Source organism: Octodon degus, unplaced genomic scaffold (assembly GCF_000260255.1).
Source record: "Octodon degus isolate 3935 unplaced genomic scaffold, OctDeg1.0 scaffold00012, whole genome shotgun sequence".
Lineage (NCBI taxonomy): Eukaryota > Metazoa > Chordata > Mammalia > Rodentia > Octodontidae > Octodon > Octodon degus.
In genome coordinates, this window is record NW_004524588.1 from 17,483,503 (window position 1) to 17,503,377 (window position 19,875).

The following is a 19,875-nucleotide window of genomic DNA, read 5'->3' on the forward strand; positions in this document are numbered from 1 at the left end:
AAAAAAGATATATCTTAAGCTCTCAACTTGAACACTTCTGTGAATGGGGCAACTACAAACTAATACTTTCTACTGTACTAAGCAACAAATTTCCAAAACCTGTTTTTCCCTCAATTTCAGGTTATTACGAAGAACTAAATCACTACAGAACCAACACTAATTCTTATCCTGGATGAGATTACCATGAAATCTTTCATAAGAATTCAAAGTATATAGTAGATCTTCATCACATAAATAATATTCTGATGCATATAAAATTCTACAGACACAATTGGCAGAAATTGTGACCATTCTTTTCTTTTTTATTTTCTGGTTGATTGCTTAAGCATATATTCCAAATGTGTGACATCTTAAAGTTTGGGACTGGATATATCAGGAATAAATGAACTGACTCAAATACAGCCTCTACTTTTCTCTAAAGCTAGTTTCTCTTTCTTTCTTTCTTTCTTTCTTTCTTTCTTTCTTTCTTTCTTTCTTTCTTTCTTTCTTTCTTTCTTTTAACCAGGGATCGAACTCAGGACCTTGTGCTTGTCAAGCAAGTGCTTAAGCTGCTGAGCTATATCCCTGGCAGTTTCCTTCTTTTTGAGTGAAAAGTGCCTCAGATACTTGATCCTAAAATGATTTAAAATCTACTTGAGTAAGATCCCCTCTCTTTGGAGGGCAGGGATAACAAGGAACTACAGCTGAACATGATCTGGAAGTGGCTGTCCCTTCTGAGCTGTGTGGCCCATCTTCTACAATCTCAAATCAGTATTTTCTTTTATTAACTTTTTCTTAATAGTCATATGTTATTAGAAACACTTTGGATTTTAGTTTTAATATGTTGTGGCTTCTTATCTGTTATGGTTTGATTTGCTATAGATATCCAGATTTCACGTATAACAAAAATAAAGCTAACATATCTAAGCTTGAATGGTAGACTGGTACAAGTTAATATCCAACGATGATGTAAAACATAGATGTATTATCATATAGCTGGTATGACAGTATGACTTGTGTGAAGGTTTTGCTTTTTTCCTGCCATAATATTGGTAAGTGGATTATGCCCAGGTAGCAAGCTGGTTTCCTATTGCTGGTGGGTTAAAAAATATAGATGTATAAAGAAAAAGCATTAAAAGTAGGTGGGGGAGGGGTTTCCTTCAAATGGATGGAACCCATTCTTTTGAAAGAAAACTCCCCTCTTACCTTGGTCCTGGAGCTGGTTAGTTCTCCTCTGTGCTCCTCCTAGGGGAGAAATACCCAAAGTTAAACAATAATAGAACATGGTCTTGTATTAAAGTCAAGTTCAGTTCTGGCCAACCCTTTCCTCAGGTCTCACAAGATACTACCAACTGTCTGATATACTGGGACTTCCACTGAATTGAATTTAAACCCTAGTTCAAGGATTAAGCCAAAGGGGAATGAATGTTAGTTGTATAAGCCTGGGAAAGTCTGCTTTTCAGTCTGTCTTGTCCGAGAGCGCTAATAAGTTGAAGATGAGTGTAGACTGGGAGTTTATGGGAAGGCATCCCTTGGGTAATTTTCCTTAGCTGACGTGAATAATGGAGGCTGTGTCCTAGGAAACAGCAAGAGTCCTCAGGGAGAAGGAAGCTGCCTTTTCAGCCCACTTGCTTTGGCTTTTAAGAGTGAACTGATGTTGCTACATCATTTGTGTAGATAGTACTTACTATGTGATAAACAATAATTAGATGTGAGGGTTTGGACAAAAGTATGGGAAGTGACATTACCAGAAACTATGTACTTTTCTTTATTTTTTCAAAACAGGGAATTACAGATTAAAGAAAAAAAATTTTTTTTCTCCCATACAAGTACTAACTAGGCCCCACCTTGCTTAATTTTCAAATTCAGGTGAGTTCAGGGCAGTATGCCGATTATTAGATGGGATTTTATTTTTAATGCATGTCAAGCTACTAGGATTCCTAGTGTCATTGAAGAGAAATAGGCAGCACAGAGAATGAAATGTGGATTTGGGACTTCAATAGTAACAAGCCTCAATGTCACCTCCGTCACTCATCAGGTAGTCGAACTGCTCCAGCAGCAGCAAGTAGCTTTCAGATGAAGGTGATGGCCCTGACGTCAAACAATCATGAGGGCCAAGTTAGAAAAGATACTCATGTACATAGGCTTGGCATTAGTCATTAGTAAATCTTTAGTTTTCAGTATATAGTCCCTGACGTGCCCTTTTCTCATTTGAACTATCTCTTCGCTCTCGGGTCTCCTGCCTAATGAGCTGAGTGTAGCTCTCCGTTACCCTTTGGCATAATTTCAGAGATGGTGGGTGATTGGTTCCCATATAAAATCAAATACCAGACAATTGATTGAATTCCGTGAGACATGGAGGAGAGTGGAGACCAAGAATGAGCCTGAACCTATACAAGATCATGTGCTATTGTTATTTAACTTTGGGTAACTTATTAAAATTCTTTGTCAAGTAAAATGACATCAGGTGAGAGAATGGATGTACTGGGGAAGCTAAGCATGTCCCAGTATGTTGTAGAGACATCAGAATGAGGGATGCTATCACCAGTACTATAAATGGCCGGTATGAAAATGTGCAGGGAACAACTATACATTACAGAATGAAATCTCATCTCTGTTGCTCTTATACCTTAAAGTTTTATCATATAAACATGACATAATAAAACTCCTCCATCTACTACATACATATTTCTCATTGGGTTCTTCCTTGGGAACTATAATTTCATTCATTGTTTTAATGAATATGCTAAAAACAGCCATTTTGACAAACCAAGATTTTATCCACTGAATGCTACTAATCCCCCAACATACAGCATTTCCCTTGTTCTCTGAAACAAATGTAACTGGAAATTATAAAGCTATGCTTCACGGAGGAAAAAAGAGCAAATTGTACTTTGTGAAACACGTACTTTATCCAGGGAAGCCTCTTCTATGGCCATTTTGAAGAAATTTACTTCATATTTAGAAATAATGTGGAAATTTATGAGTAAGAACTATGGGTACACTGCCTGGGTTGAGTAAAGTCATAGTCGCTGTGCGGAATTTATGTTTAAGGGCAAAAACTAACTTGTGATGAAGAGAAAAGTAAAAAAGAAAATAGTACTGAAGTTGTTAGGGTTATTACAGTGTCCTTAGAAGTCACCTTCTCAAGTATTTTATGTCAAAACAGCACAGGATATCATATCACATGAATCACTTTTTTGGTCCCTTCTGAATGTGGAAAAAGAAATTTGTTCCCAAAGAACAAAACAAGTTCAACACGCATGTGACTCATTTTTGCTGTTTAAGGCCTCCTTTCAGATAATTCAGAGAAACTTGTCAAAAGTTGGAAGTCAACATATAATTTTAAATGTATACTTTATAGAGGTATAAGACCTGTACGTGTCTATAGTTCTGTGACTTTTTACAAAGAAATATTTTCCTTAAAAACCTTTTCATTTCTCAATGTAGAGAGACTGCAATGAAACCAGCTACTTACTGACAAAGTTATTTGTTTACTTCTCAAACCAGATGAGTTTCTATTGATATTTTGAGATCAAATTTTTCCCTCAGTGTTATTAAGTATTGGCAACTCCAAAGAGATGTAAAAGAATTTTTAGGTACTTTTGCTAAATATATTCCAGGGTATGGAGCAGAATCTGAGAGTCTTGAAGCAGGAAGGGGATACAGGTATCCCCATACTCATCTCTCAGAATGATGTGGGAATTTCTTTTACTTTTACTTGAACAAGTCCAGTATTGGGAAGGACAAGCTAATTTCCTCTTTGGGAGAGCCAACCGGTTTTAATTGTTGTAAGACTATTCATTGCACTAACTTGATATCGACTTTTGTGTCATTTCTTCAACTCAGCATAAAGTATATAGTCATTAAAAATGAATTTAAAATGATGGGAGCTTGAACTTTATGGTGATATTTTCAACATATCTGGAAATATCAAATATTAGCTTGAAAGAATTACAGAAACTGTTATTCAAGTTTTCAAAGGAAACTGTATTTGTATTTTAAAAATCCTTTTTGTGGGGATTTGTTTCCCATAAGAGCACTGGAGAGAATCAGAAGATGTCAGTTCTAATTCAGCTGTGGGACTACGGGCAAGTCACTTAACATCTCTGGGTTATTGACTTCCCTGGAATAAAATGACACTGCAAGGGGGTTACAGTGAAAACTACATGTGGAAGTAGCTTCAGAGTTGTAATGTCGGCATTAGCACTAGTGCTTGATATTAAATACACTGCTGAGTAATTTTTGGTGTCCTATGTGAGCCAAGCTGAAACACTATCATTTTTAGGTGAACAAACTAACAATGTAAGTGACCAAATTAACTGATATGGTAACTGCTTTTCCAGCTTGTTCAATACTATCATTTAACTTTCCAACCTATTCCCTTTTCTTCTTATTCGGGAGACAATCTGAAGTCAGCTTTCTTTGGACACTGTTTACTTCTGTCCACCTATTAGTGTCCAAGATAAGGCGAAGGTGAGGATAGTGTCTTAAGATGCTGGCTACCTGCATTCTTTTAAGTTTTTCTTTATGCTTTTGCTAAAAAATATATATTTTTTCTGTTAGTAGCACTAATGATATAAATCAGGTGTCTTTGCTGATACTACTTTGAGGGTGTGTGTGCGATCATGTGTGTGTGTGTGTGTGTGTGTGTGTGTGTGTGCAAGTGTGACATGAGTGTGTGTTTTACTTGTGAAACCTTGGCAAAAGGGAAAGTGAGAGCTGGGTCTTTCCTCCATTACTAATGAGAACTGGCTCTGCTACCACTTCAACAAGGGACATTCAGAGGCTGCAGCTCTCTCAGCACCAAGCACTGTCATCACCAGGATTCAAGTGTAATAGAGACCCAGGAAGGAGCTCCTGACCAGTACTGCATCCTCTGTGAGGGATGAAACGAGAGAACATATATAGTATTCTTTTTTTCCCTTTGAAAATGAGGAACTGTTTGTGTCACATTTGTTTGACTCCAGTTTAATTGCAATTCGTTAGCCTTCAGATATCTAGTACTTAGAGAATACATTGAATTTTTAACATTTCTAACTATCTCAGAATTACACAGAAATGAAATAATACCTAGTTCAGTCCAGCAAAATAGCATATACCTTTGTATGAGCAGTGGTATTTTAAACTCACAGAGTTCTCCAATGTCTCCCTAGAGGACACCTTGAAAAATGGACTTCGCATCTTTGTGCCTTTAATATATACGTATTTATTTAATATTTATTTATTCATTGATTTATTGTCTTTTTGAGACAGGGTCTCCCATGTAGTACAGACTGGCCTTGAGCTTACTTTTTAGCCCAGGCTGGTCTCAAACTCACAGTGATTCTCCTGTCTCAGCCTCCCTCGTGCTGAGATTACAGGAGTGCACCACCACGCCCGGCAAAGTTTCTTTATTGTTGAATGGTGATATTAAAGGAATATGCTGAAATGGCTTCAGATACTTTTTGGAAGTTTATTTCAGTGTACGTATATTACTTAACAGTGGATTTTAGATTTTCGGAAGGCATAGATTCTATTCCTTTAAAATAAACTATTTTCAATCATAAGACTTCTGATATTAAGGATGATAATGTGTTGATGCTATTTGTAACTTTTATTTCTATGATTATTATTTAAAATGGTATTAAAATCAATATAACATCTGTTTTTTTTTCTTTTTTTTTTCTTTTTTTTGTGGAACGAGGAATTGAACTCAGGCCCTTGCACTTGCCAGGGAAGCGCTTATTCCACTGAGCCATCTCCCCGGCCCCAACATCTGTTTCTAATAAGGCTCAAAGCCATGGCTAGGTATTTTGTAGAGTTGAACAGGGATTTGCTGCTTAACTGTAGCCAAATGTGAATGATACTGGATATTTGTGGCAAAGTTAGCTCAGAAGTAATTTCATCCTGAAAAACAGAACTATAGGGCTGCATTTTTGTTGGGGGAATAAGCCTTGAAATACATGAGCCACAGTTTCTTATTCCCAGTGAAATCATAGTGGAATATAATTCTAAACCAGTCATTACTATTTTCTAGCTCATTCTAAATGACTGTCAAAGGATTTGGTCTTCTTTTCATAAATAAGTATGGATTATTAATCTAGCCCCATCTTGGCTGATACTATCGCAAGAAGCAAAAGGTAATGTCTAAAAAGTTGTGAATGAATGGCTTTCCTGTGAGTTCTATGCTGAAAAAAAAGGATATATTCTATTTTTTAAATTAAGAACAAAATTTATTTATTGAGAAAAAAAGCTTCTGAGTGAGGGACAGAAGGGAACCCAAGTGGGTTGCCAAGGACACTGCTTTTTCTAGGGATTTCTACAAAGCAAAACCGTGAGGTGAGGTGCGTCTAAGGCAGGAAACGGGAACTCACACAGGAGGTGAGGTGGGTCTAAGGCAGGAAACGGGAACTCAGCCATGAGGTGAGGTGGGTCTAAGGCAGGAAACGGGAACTCAGCCATGAGGTGAGGTGGGTCTAAGGCAGGAAACGGGAACTCACACAGGAGGTGGGACAAAACTATGGTTCATCAATGAGATTACAAGGATAAGTGCTCAAGTAATGTTGATCAAATATGGATCAAATGGGGAAGTGAGTCACACAGCAAGAGATCTAAATACAAAACAGTGGCTCTTCCTGTAGGGGCTCTGGTCAGTGACTCTTCCCACTATTTTAATTTGTGAAAAAACCCCATTATTTTTTATGATCTGCTAAGTAGGTATTGATCATTAACCTAAAACTTCATTAAAATGATATGAAATAGAATTCTACTGAAGAGTAGATGATGTTCAGAATAAAGTGAGCTGTTGAGTGCTTTACTCTAGGAATTTTGAAGGTTCAGGATAGACATGACTCACCATCCCTCCCCCAAAGCCATCTGTATGAGTATGAGTATGAGTATGAGTATGAGTGTGTGTGTGTGTGTGTGTGTGTGTGTGTGTGTGAAGTACTGTTCATGTATCTAACTACTGCAAATACTTTTTACTAACTTCTTTCAGTCCTTGCCTGGCCTATCGCTATGCTTATCTATGAGTGGCCTGAGGTAGGGAGAGGAAGAAATCTACTGCGGCATGATTACAATGTCTTTCTTCTTGCCAAGCTGTAGAGTTGTGTGAGTTGTGGAAGTTACGATCTTCCTGCGCAGCCTGGGCTGAGGTTCCTAGGCTGTCCTCTTCGAGTAGGAAGGCAAGTCCCAAGAACCACTCAGAACTTGTCACTTGATCTTTGCTGCTGTTCTGAGGCTAAATTAATGGGCCTTCTAATGCAAACACAGACAAGTTTATAACTGTTAACTAGCATTCACTAGCTATAGAAGTTATAATCCTAGACTAGGAGGTCCTATAGTGGAGAAAAGTAACCTGACACATTTATTTAGCCATTGCACAAATAAATGTGTCAGGACTTCAAGCATGGCTTCTTAAAAGGACTTCAAGCATGGCTTCTTTTTTTCCAGTACTGGGATTTGAACACAGGACCTTTTGCTTGCCAAGCAAACACTTATTCTACTGAGCTATCTCCCCAGCCCTTCAAGCATGGCTTGGTAATATGATAGAAGCTACCATTATGCACCACAGGAACAAAAACTTTTTCTTTGAGAATTTAAATCTTTTTTTTTTTTTTTCAGAGACTGCTTGGTGTGAGGCAATGGAGGTGAATTCAATGGCAAAGGAAAACTACTGAAGCATATTGCATCACAATGAGCAGGCACCCCAAACCCTTGCACACAGCAGGGCCTTGCCTTTGACCTAAATCACTCCTCTTGGTGACGTTACGTTAGGCCTAGTGTTCTTTCCTGTTATGGGAGCACAGAACTTCCTCGCCTGCACACTGCGTCAATTCATTCTTGCCAGGTGACCTTGTGGATGCTGAGTTTCATGAGGATAATTTCTCTGGTGCAAGATGTTTGTTCTGAAGCTAAGCTCTAAGGGTGAGCAACTCACCCACACACTCGGTAATAGCTCGGTATAAAAGAGCTGCTCCGGGCACCCTAACACGTACTGCTTTCCCTCTTTTCCTGGTTCAAGGATTCCAGGTGTCCTGGAATCTCAGGATTCCATGAAATCATGGCTCTAGGATTCCAAATTCAATATAAATTTCTTTCCCATACTGGCTCTGGAAGTCCTATCTTTTTGTGAGGAGGTCTTTTCTGACATTTTGCTTTCACTTGCTTATTCTCCTATTAGGGTGTCTTAGTTGCGTGTCTCTAGACCTTAGCATCGGGAGGTCCTCCCTAGTTCATTGTTTCATGGGTTGCATTCCAGAGAACTCTTATCTGGGCTCCCATCCACCACTACCAAAAAGTGGATCCTACACACTTACTTTGCCCTGTCCATGCTTCATTTTAACCGCTAGATGGGGGCTATTGTGGCTGGAGACCTTTCCCTGAAGTGGAATGATCCGTAAAGATGTGTGATGCATTTTGGGACTGACATGGTTCCTCGTCAGAATACTTGAATGTGCTGCAAGTGTAGGGATAAATTTACCCGGAGATCTTCGGTGCATTTATTATAGATCCCATTATGAGCTTTGGTCTCAGATGCACTTTTATGTTTTTAAACATTTGGCCTGGGCAGTTCAAAGACACCACACTTAGCTGCCATAAGTTCTGTACTCATGTGAGTTGTGTTGTCAGACAATTAACTTGAATTGTATGGGGTACATATACTCTTTTTTGGGTATTATTCATATTTTACAGGACTTGTCTTTGAAGCAACTGGATGGATCAAAAGAGCAACGGATTGGAATTCTGGCTTCCCTTAGCCTATCAGAATTGGGATCTAGTCTTAGATTCCTCATTGTATCAATTGGTGAAGGCTTAAATAAACTGCTAAGCTTCTGGTAGCAGCTATATCTTCTTAAATTTATCCTTTGTACAGTGGTAGAAACTGAAACGGCCACCAATTTCCCATTATCTCAGTGAAGTTACTAAAATACAGCTTGTGATTGGAGTATTGTAAAGGGCAAAAGGCTAATATTGAATTGAGAAGCTTTTCAACCTGATGTCTACTTGGGACTGGCAAAGCACCCCCAAAGTGGACAACTTAAAAACTACCTGAAGTTCCCACTTGGGATCCAGCAGCCATTTACTGAGTTATTCATCAAATGTTTGAAGGAAAATTATTTCACCATTATTTGGGGGGGAGAAAAGGCAAAAATGTATATTTAATGCCTGACAAGTAGTAGAACCATGCAGAAAAAAAAGCAGTATTTGTTTTCTCTTTGTGTGACCTATAAGTTTTATCATAAAAAATTACTGGAAACAATTGGATTAAAAACTTGGAATTTCAGATGCTATTTAAAGATTTATGCTTCTTATTGCACTCAAAATCCAGAAAGAAAAGAAGAATAGTATACAGATTATATTGTACAATTACTGTTCCCTGGGACCCATATTATTTTGGGATCTTCACCATGTGACAGCTCGGTGTGTGACTGGAAATAGTTGGTGATCATTACACATCATCTCTAGTCACCACTGGGTAGCAGGTGACACATAGCACCACAAGGGGATTTGTGTGCATTTGTGTATGTGTAGGTGAAGATGCTTGTAATCTCTAGTCTGGTAGATTACATTCAAACTATAATGGGAACGCATAATTATCTGCGACAGCTTTACTTTCATTTATTTATTCTTGTGTAGGCTTTCATTGTGTAGTTCAGAATGGCTTCAAACTCACTATACAGCCAAAGCTGACCTTGAATTTGTGGTGATCCTCCTGCCTCAGCCTCTCAAATGCTGGGATTACCATTGTGAGCCACTACACCTGGCTACATGGCATCTTTTAATAGAAAAATGGAAGATAATCATAAACGTTTCTTTCCCTAATGATTAATATAATAAAAATTATGTACAGATTTACTGTAACTCATTTATGGAAGACATAAAAGTTCATTTGAGGTCAAGTAATGCTTATTACTAGCCTCATGTTTCTGCACTTTTAATTCTTTTAGTGTCTACATTAAGTAATGAAATTTGACTTGCTTCTAATTTTTTGAACATGGCTTATGTATCTTTATTCTCACATACAATGTCTAATAAATTCTTTCTTCTTTCTTCCTTCCTTTCTTCCTTCCTTCCTTCCTTCCTTCCTTCCTTCCTTCCTTCCTTCCTTCCTTCTCTCCTTTCATGTATTTATTGCAGGGTCTCACTATGCAGCTTGGACTCCTAGTAATCCTCCTGCTTTCAGCCTCCCCTGCGCTGGGATTACAGGTGTGACACCATGCCTGGATTTGGTGACTGGCTCAGTGTGCCCTGGGGTGGAGCAAGGATAGCATGTAGTGCCAGGATTGAATCCTGGTCCCTGTGCTTGCCTAAGCATGCTCTCAGTCCCCTGAGCTATTCTCCGGCCCTCAAATTCCTTTTATCTAAAACTTAAAAGTACACCCAAACTTATGACTCAGTGCACAAGTTGCACATGGCAAAATGGCCCTTCAGGGCACTACACTATTCATACATGAACTTGAATAGAAATTTTAATATTTCTACTGTAGCAAATATCCAAAATGGAAGAAGTAAAATTTGGCTTATGGAGAACTCTACTCATCCTGAAACAGATGTCAATGTGGGCTGTCTGGGAGGCCAGTGGTTTTGCTCAGTACTGAAAGAACAGTCTGCTGAGCAACATAGCATTTGACTTCCCTTTCCTGATGACCTGCCCCCAGCCCCCGACTCTATCACTGTGAGGCTCTGAGTTGCTTGTCATGAAAGAACCACGATGGCTCTGGTTCCAAAAGGTCAGTTCCTGGGGCATGGGTTCTGTAAGAGGGATGTCAAGAACAACTGAAGCTCCTTTTCTCCAGAGCTCACCGCTGGGAAAATTCTACTGCCACTACTCTCCTTTGGAGCCTTTTTGGGCGATAATATTTGTCTTCTTTCAGCAGGTCCCTCAAACAACTTTCAGAAAGGCAGTTTGCATGGGAATTACCATGGTGAATAATAAAGATATAAAACATTCAGACCTCAAAAGAGCCAGGATATGTTCTCAGATGAAACCCACTGCTTTGTCTCTTGAAGGTATTCACAGATGTCAAATACTATCCCTATTTTACAAGTAATCTTCCCATCTAAAATACTGGACAATCTATATTAGCCAAATTATTCATTCTAAACAACTTCTAGTAGGTTTATTTATTGCACTGTAATGTCGATAGAATAATAATTAGTAGGGCATAAAATATAGTAGCATCCATCTTATTTTAGTAGTAAAATATATAACTTTATAAAAACTAACATGTGTATAGTCTATCTACTATTGTAAATTGATGTAATGAGGCTGATAGTGTTTGATAGTATTAAAAGTAAAGTCATAATACTCCTCCTCTCATCTGAACTTTATATTTCATTATAATGCCATCTGAAGTATATGTTTTAAAAGCAAATTTACAAATTTATCAGTTAGGAAAAATCTTTTAGAACTGTTTGGGATTGTTAAGGGCAATAAAAATGGGGTGATGGGGCTGGGGAGATGGCTCAGTGGAATAAGTGCTTCCCTGGCAAGTGCAAGGGCCTGAGTTCAATCCCTGGTTCTGACAAAAAAAAAAAAGAAAGAAAGAAAGAAAGAAAAGAAAAAGAAAATGGGATGAGGCAGAAGCCATAGTATTGACAGACGTATATATAGCATTGTGCCCATGGAAAGAAACCTCAGGAGAAATAAAAAGATCCACACATTTTGCATTATTCTTTCATCTCAACATCGGAAAAAATCTATGTAGAAGTACAATACACCAATAACTTCTGGGCATTGTTATTGGCCATGTATAACTTAGAGCCCAATGGTGCTAAAATTTCAGGCACATGTCTATCCAGCCAACACTAGTCCCACACAGTCTCTGCACTGTAAATATCTCAGTATCACTCTTTACTACAGAAGTGTGGACCATTCGTTACCATTGTGCTATGTTTTTAAGCCTCATCACAGATGCATTCTCTGTGATAATCCTGACTGCGATTGTTTTGAAGTTTGTAATAAAGTTCTGTGCTTCCACCCTAATTATATACCGTACTTTGCCTGTTTACTGCAACATTTATTGAGGCATTTTCAATGAACAGCAAGACTTGAAAATTTAGAACTCTCTTGATCAAAGGAACATTGCTGCTCATTTGCCAGCATTCTGTGGTGAAGCTTGCATAGAAGGAAAGATGGCTGTTTTCTGTTTCTTAAACTCTCTCACTGCTTAAAGACTCTAAACCGCAGTGTTTGTGAGAAAGGTATAGTTGATGACAATGAAATTGATGTCTCTTACCACATCTAGAGCAATTAACCTAAAGAGCTGGTTAGGAAAAAATCTTACAGGAAAACAGATTTAAGTCTCTAGTGACCCAAATCAAGACAGGTTTCAAAGATACTCAAGGCTCAGGGACTGGGGTTCAATCCCTGGCTTGCTATGCCAGCCGTGCCCCCTGGGTGTGCTGAGACTGGGGCTGGTGGCATGTGCCTATAGTCCCAGCACTTGGGAGGCTGAAAACAGGAGGATCACTACAAGTGTGATTTGTGTAGTGAGCCCCTGTAGTCCCTGTAAATAAACAAACAAACAAACAAAAAACCTTCCTATGGCTATGCTCTCTGTGTCTCACTCCAATGAACAGAATGAACTTGTTCTGTTAATTCTTGAACTGGCTTCTCTAAATTGCAAAATTTATGCAGAAGTTGTCTATACGTTCTTGTACATATTAGCTGGTCTCTTTTGAACAAGATTCCTAGGATGATAAGAAAGAGCATGTAATCGAATGAACCTCATGCTTAAATGGCTGGGACTGGGGGAGTGAGGAGACGGAGGGAAGGTGTATGCCAGTGAGCCTGCAGTGTCCTTTGAATGGGCCCAGAAAACAGTACAAAATACTGTGGTTTTGGCATGCAGGGGCCAGCTTGTGCAGGAAACTGTGGTATATACAAAACAAAGTACATAAACAAACTCTTTCCAGGAAGCTGAGTTTAACAATTGCCTCATTAACAAGATACAGAGAAGGACAGGAAAAGAGGGGGAAGCCAATGGCTGATTATTATACAGTGCTAGACAGATGAAGCCCTTCAGCATCTCCCCAAACAATCCCTGTAGTGTGGATTTGACAAAGTGGCACATTTAAGAGCAACTCTCTTGCCATCAATGGGAGTCAGATGTACTCATATCTTAGGCCAAATTCAGTTTCTGGAGCTTGACTTTATCTGTAGACACAAGACAGAGGACAAGGCAGCTACATCCACAGAGAATTAATTAAGGGCAAGAGAGACATCCAGTGAATGTAATCAATAGACTGAACACGGATCTCCGTATCGGCCATCATTGCTTCTACTCCTATTTCACTTAAATTATTTGCATGAAGGTACTCTGCTAACTACTACTTCAACAGAAATTTATTTGCTAACTGATCTCAGTGGAATTTTGTAGTTTTCATTACTGTATTGTGCAAAGGATAAGAACTGGATATCTTGATGCATCAGTTTCAGTTTTTGTTTTTCAAAATTTTTCTTTCTTTTCTTTTTTTTATTAAGGTTTTTCTGTGCATGGTTCTTTCTTTCTTTCTCTTTCTTTCCTTCCTTTCTTTCTTTCTTTCTTTCTTTCTTTCTTTCTTTCTTTCTTTCTTTCTTTCTTTCGTGGTACTGGGGATCGAACTCGGGACCTTGCCCTTGCCAGGCAGGCACTTACACCACTTAGCTGTTTCCCTGGCCCAGTTCAAGTTTTTGAATGATAAAAATCGGTTTTTTTTGTTTTTTTGTTTTTTTTTTTTTTTTTTTTTTTTTTGTCGAACTGGGGATTGAACTCAGGCCCTTGTGCTCGCCAGAGAAGCACTTATTCCACTGAGCCATCTCCCCAGACCCTGAATGATAAAAATCTTTTGGGATCAAATTCTCTTATGTCTAGTGTATTAGTTTGGATTTCTCGCCCCACATTTCTTCACTTTTTTATGGGATGTGAGTTCTAACAAATCAGACTAGGATTGTTGAAGTCCACGGTCATCTAGACTTTACTAGCTAGTTCTCCCAATCTCTTTTTAAAATTGTCTGTTTTACAGCATACTGTAAAGCCCCCCTAGTCATCACAGCACTGCTTACAAATGCACATTGCTTTAACACAACCCTTTCCATACCAGTGTTTGTGTCTCTATAGCTCTTCATCCTTCCCCCACCCAACACACATCTCAAATCCCATCTCAGTTCCCTTTTTAAAGCAATGAAGACAATCACGTGATACGTATCTTGCTTCCTTTCATTCTGGAAAATAACACAAGTCTCATTACCTTCACTGTTCAGTGGCTTACCAGAGAGATCATTTTTCAAGACCAGGTTCTTGCTTAAGTCCTTTAGCAAAGATTCTGATTTCCTCGGGAGTCTGTGCTTTGTGTGCACCTCTCCTAGCAGCAGCTCTGAGACCAGGCTTAGCTGTCAGTCACCACTTGCGATGGGCTCTGGTCCCATCCATTCACCAGCAGCCTTTATTGCTTAAGGAAAATAGGAAATTCTGCCTCCTGGACACAAACATATGCATTTTCTATGTCCAGAACCAAGAGGATGAAAAGGGCAGATTTAACCAATATTTCCATAAGAATGAAAGTCTCACTTTGAAACCAACATGGAGTGTTTCACTTATAAACCATATTTCAGAATCTATTTGAAGGCATACTTGAATTGTCCTGGATCTAATTTTACAGGTCTTACTTACACCACACTCCCTTCGAAACAGGCAGGAGTGTAGTCTGAGTAAGGACTATAAAACTAGCGCCCGTCTTCTGCTCGGACTGTGGATACTTTACCAACAGAAGTGATTGCAAAGTTGATGCAGTACTGCCTCTAGATATTCTAAAACAGGATGACGCCAGAGCAAATAAAACATTGAAATGGAAAACAAAGTGGTTTGCTTAGAAGAAGTTGATCTCCTCTTACTCAGAAACTAGCAGCCAGGCATAATTAAAAAATAATGATAAAATATAGAATTATCACTAACACAAAGACAGCGTAGATGTTGGTGGTCAGAAAAAACTGATAAGCGATTCAAGCATGCGCTACCCATATTTTAGGCCTGCTGGAAGCAGCTAGTGTTCAACCAGTTTGGTTTTTATATGGCCTTCAAAGATTTATATCAACTATGATTACTTCAAAATTTAAAGAAATTACCTGATTGTTGACCAAAAAGTATGAAATGGATAAAAAGAAAACAAGCAAACAAACAAACATACCATGTTCACACACAAAAGAAAATAATTCTCTCGGGGACATCAGGGAAGGTGGAATACTATAACAACACATGTTAGATTGTTATACTATTCCACCCACCTTAATGAGGAACCCTTGGGCGTTGCTACTCCATAGCCTTTCGAATCCAGATTTCCTCCCACTTTCATCGTGTCGCACGGCTTGCGCTGCTCAATGTACTCATTCATAGTGGACTCCAGAAGAAAAGCAAATTTGCCCTTGGACTTGCGGACGCGAGCTACGCCCTCGGCGGTCGTCCTAGTGAACACTGATGGCTCTGCCGATCGCATGTAGGTCCACATCTTTTCATACACTGCTATTTTTGATCTCTGGAGGAAATGAAAATAAAATTCAATACAGGGAAAAAGAGAACAGCGTGTTAATATGGACTGGATCAAGAGGAGGAGAAAGGCTTTTACTATCTTTCCACTGCCCTCTAATTCTCGCTTGTCCTATAATAACACAATAATAACCCAACGTTATTTTTTTTTAATAACGGAAAAGCTGTCTTTTTAAAAATGTCTAAGAAAATCATTGAAATGGCAGATATTTAAAGAAGCCTGGGCCTCTTGCAATGAGAATTAGCACAGTCACCTGCTTAATTTAAAAACCAATGATAAAATACAGAATTATTGTCTTATGAAATGTTTTAATGCTATGAACACTTGAAATGTAAGTGATCTGATATCTTGAAATGTATCTCATAACACATATGTGATGAATATATGTGTGTGTGTTTAGGTTACTTCTGGCTACAGAGATCTTCATAGTAGGAGACTGTATGCTAACACCAGGTTCAATTCAGCTTTAATTGCAAAAGTTCTGTTGTGAAGATTTTACACGCTCCCCAGACAAAGGAAGGGCTCAGAATTGTGGCCACAGGCTCCACGAGGGAGGCCGCATGGTTAGGGCCCCTTCATCCAATCTAAAAGCAGAATTACGGTGCCTCCTCTCAGAGCAGCTCCACTCCAGCCTGGAGTGTAACCCTACATCTACCTCTGACAAATCCTCCTCATGTTTCTTTTTAAAAAATTAAATAAAAGCAGAGTTCCATTCCAGAAAAATCAATTCTTTATGCAATGACTTCTCCAAGATAGTAACACTGTGGATCATATGATTGAAGAGTTTTCTCATGTATCAATTGTGATGATATTGAACTCAGGTAAGTGTTAATAAATCTTTTAGACATATAATCACTTATTATATATTTATAACTTGAGAGTTTCATCCCAAAAGGTATAAGGTCCCACATGTATTATAGATTTTACTATGTATAATATGTAGAAAGCAGAAAAAAAAAATCAATGTAAGTACTAAAAGAATAGGTACATCAAAACTAACACCACAAATGGAAAAAAGTATTTTTACAGCTTAGTATTTGTAGGCCTTTGATGATATTTAAGAGCCCATTTCTAGGCCAGTAAGATAGCTCAGCAGACCAAGTGCTTGCTTTGGCAAGCTCAGGGACCAGGGTTTGATCTCCGGTCCTGCATGCTGTGCCAGCCCTGCCCCTAGGGCGCACCGAGCTGGTGACTGAGTCCAGGCTTGGTGTCACAAGTGTGTAAGCCCAGCGCTGGGGAGGCTGAAAAGAGGAGGATCCCTATGAGTTCAAGCTGTGTAGTGAGACCCTGTACCTAATACATAAATGAAAAAAACAAAAACAAAACTCCATTTCTATATTACAGTATCAATGCGAGGAAAATAAGTATATTTGTTTAACTATATTGAATTGTATATATAGTGAATCAAACACAAAATAATTGATTCAGTCTTTTTAAAAGGCAAAAGATGGAGAAATCCATATAATAGTTATGCTAAATTCAGGAGGAGGCCTTAGGTACAACAGAAACTGTGGAACTGAATGTCAGTGGACAATAGAAGAAAGACAAAATCATTTCTTTGAGGGAAAAAAAATCAGCTTGGTTTGTCCACATGTTAACGTTTGCAAATTCCAATTCTACTTTCAAGGGATACAATGCAACCCGGATGGGGCCACTTACACTTGGGGAAGGCTCGGAGGGTGTCAAGAGGGGGAGGGCTGAAAGCCATTTCTGTATTTCCTGTGCAAGCCCGCGAGACAGTGCTTGCTGCGGTGAGGCAAGCAATTATCTACACTTCATTAAGACTGGCTAGGGCCAGCCAAATATCTCAGCGGATTAAAGCGCCTGCAGGCAGGCACAGGGGCTAGGGGTTCGATCCTCAGCCCTGCCATGCTGGTTGCGCCTCCGGGGTGCGCTGCGACAGCAATTGAGCCTGCGTGTGATGGCGTGAGCCTGTAATCCCAGCTCTTGGGAGTCTGTAAACGGGCGGATCAGTCCGTACATGTCATAAGACTGGCTATAAGGTGGCAGCTTCTGCAGACCCAGAGAGCTCATAAACACAATGACAAAGGCCTTCTTAAGGCCCTAAAGCTTTCAACTGTAGTACAGTATGTATGGAAAAATCAAGTGAGAGAAGTAAAGATGCTCTAGGAAACAAGCAAAGATAATAAAAGTCATAATTTTTTGCAGTTTGAAAATTAGCCTCTGAACTATTTGTGTCACATTTATCATGAAACTTGGAGGTCAGAAAATGCTAATTTAAAACATTATTTTATTATTTAAAACATTTCTTGGAGTTTAAAAACTGTGCTACTCTTTCAATTTCTCAAAAAATGAAGTATTCTCCTATACCTGCTTTAAAAAGAAACCACAACTAAATAGCACACATTTTAGTTAATGTTTCCATTGCTTCCAGGTGAGTTCTGCTTTGGGTGTCACCGCTCAGGCAGCAAGACCAGAACTCTGTTCTAGAGAGCTCATCAGTGTGTTATTCGTAATATGCTAACCCTTGAGATGGTAATCCACCTCTGTTATGCATCAGCTATTTCACTGATGGCTGGAACAGGCGCAAGATAAAATCTGCACTGAAATGAAAATCAGGGTGTTTGAGTCAGGTGTATGACGACAAAGTTCCTAGGCAGGGAGGCTGTCATTAAGTGGCCAGTACAGACATTCCTTAAATGACAGCGGCGTTTGTGCTTAACGAGGCACGCAGAACGTGAAGCGTATCCAGTTTCATAATGGGGCAAAACCACCGCACAGCTGAATCCAGATGCAACTTCCCCCGATGGGCGACTTATTTCTTCATTTCTTTATAACTGCGACATTTCTTGAAGTATTGAGTACAGGTCACTGCCTGAGGCAGCCTAGTGGAGCTGACAGATGTGCCACCACTGCGCCCCTCCGAGAAAACATGTTTGACAGGCACAAAAATACCCTTCATGTTATGATTCATCAGCCCATCAGACAAATGGTTTATTTAAACCAGGTCATCGCGTATGGGAAAGGAGAGAGGGAAATCAGGCAGGAAATGAATGAGATTTGTATCAGAAAACCCAAATGTACGCATTCCTACAAATACGCTGCCAGGGGAAATCACACGCTTGTCTTACTGGGGCTCAGAGGGTTCTGCAACAATAAACACCTTTACTTACAAAAATCTCCCAATTTGAAAACTGAAGTTGAATGGCGAGAAAGGAAACAATGCCTGGTGCTCGTAGAGTTTGTACGGAAGACTCTAAATATATTTTATTTTATTTATTATTATTATTTTTTTGTATTTAGGACAGGGTCTACAGGGTCTCACTGCATAGACTGGACTCATAGTGATCTTCCTGGTTACAGCCTCCCAAGTGCTGGGATTACAGGCGCGCGCCACCAGGCCCAGTCTCAGTCACCATCTCAGCGTGTGCCAGGAGCGAGGACAGCACAGCAGGCTGGGGATCGAACTCCCGGCCACTGAGTCTGCCTATGCAGGTGATTTCATCTGCTGAGCTATTTGGCTGGCCCCAGACTTTAAACTTAGGAAGCAGCTTGCATCATATTTCTTATCAATGTCTTCTCTGCCTTGCCAGCTTTGCGAATTTGAGGAACTTTTCAAAAGCTTTCTAAAGTTTAGAAATACTTATTGTGCTTCATGCCAAAGAGCTTCATGGTGAGTTATTTCTGAACCGTTTTTAGGCAGCTGACATGACCTGTCTTTTTCTCTTTGTCGCATAAGGAGAATGATAAGCTTGAGAATATTTCCTTTATTACATGACAGTCATCACTTTTCAGAGAAACGCAAGTGAGAGTGAAATCTTGCTTTGTATTTAGACGCATCCACAGAATGATTTCTAGGTAAAAATCAGTAAGTTTTGCCTATTTATTTTTGGGTGGAAGCAATTTCAAAGAAACAGATGTTCAGCTGTGTACTGAAATTACGTTAGAATGGATTACAGTATTATGTTTCTATTAAGCGTGCAGACGAGGATATGCTCACTAAGTTAAAGTGTTAAAATTTTGGTAAATTGAATATATTTGGAGAATATTGTTAATAACATCTGCTGTCATGACAGAATTTTAGAAATATCTACAAATATTTTAAAAAGTTTAGACATAGTTATACAGACATAGTTTTATATACTAACAGTGTTCTAAATTATAGACAAAATTATATATACTAACAACATGCCAAATTATAGACAACAACATTGTTCATTGATTTCTTTTTTAAGCAATGCCCAAGAATGTGTTCAACTGAATTTTTGAGCAATTTTTTCTTGATTTGGTTCATGTAAACATCTGTAGTATATTAAAATCAAATCATTTTTAAAAAAGGACATCTTACTAAAATTCAAGAACATAAAATTTCAAACTGGTTTAAGGAGTTGCTTTTACTTTTCAAAATGAGTGAGAAAATTATAA

At 38.9% G+C, this 19,875-nt stretch overlaps 1 protein-coding gene across 4 annotated transcripts in view; it reads right to left on the minus strand.

The window, feature by feature from the left end:
* The window catches only part of Gria4 (glutamate ionotropic receptor AMPA type subunit 4), a 391,757-nt gene that overhangs the window by 28,611 nt on the left and 343,271 nt on the right, over positions 1 to 19,875 (minus strand). For 3 of the 4 annotated variants that reach the window (XM_023709510.1, XM_004626135.2, XM_004626136.2), the window contains exon 14: positions 15,230 to 15,477. In XM_023709510.1, coding sequence (XP_023565278.1) covers positions 15,230 to 15,477 — 248 coding nt within the window. Of the gene's footprint in view, positions 1 to 1,185; positions 1,225 to 15,229; positions 15,478 to 19,875 lie in introns of all 4 variants that reach the window. The other variant, XM_023709511.1, reaches the window with a different exon arrangement.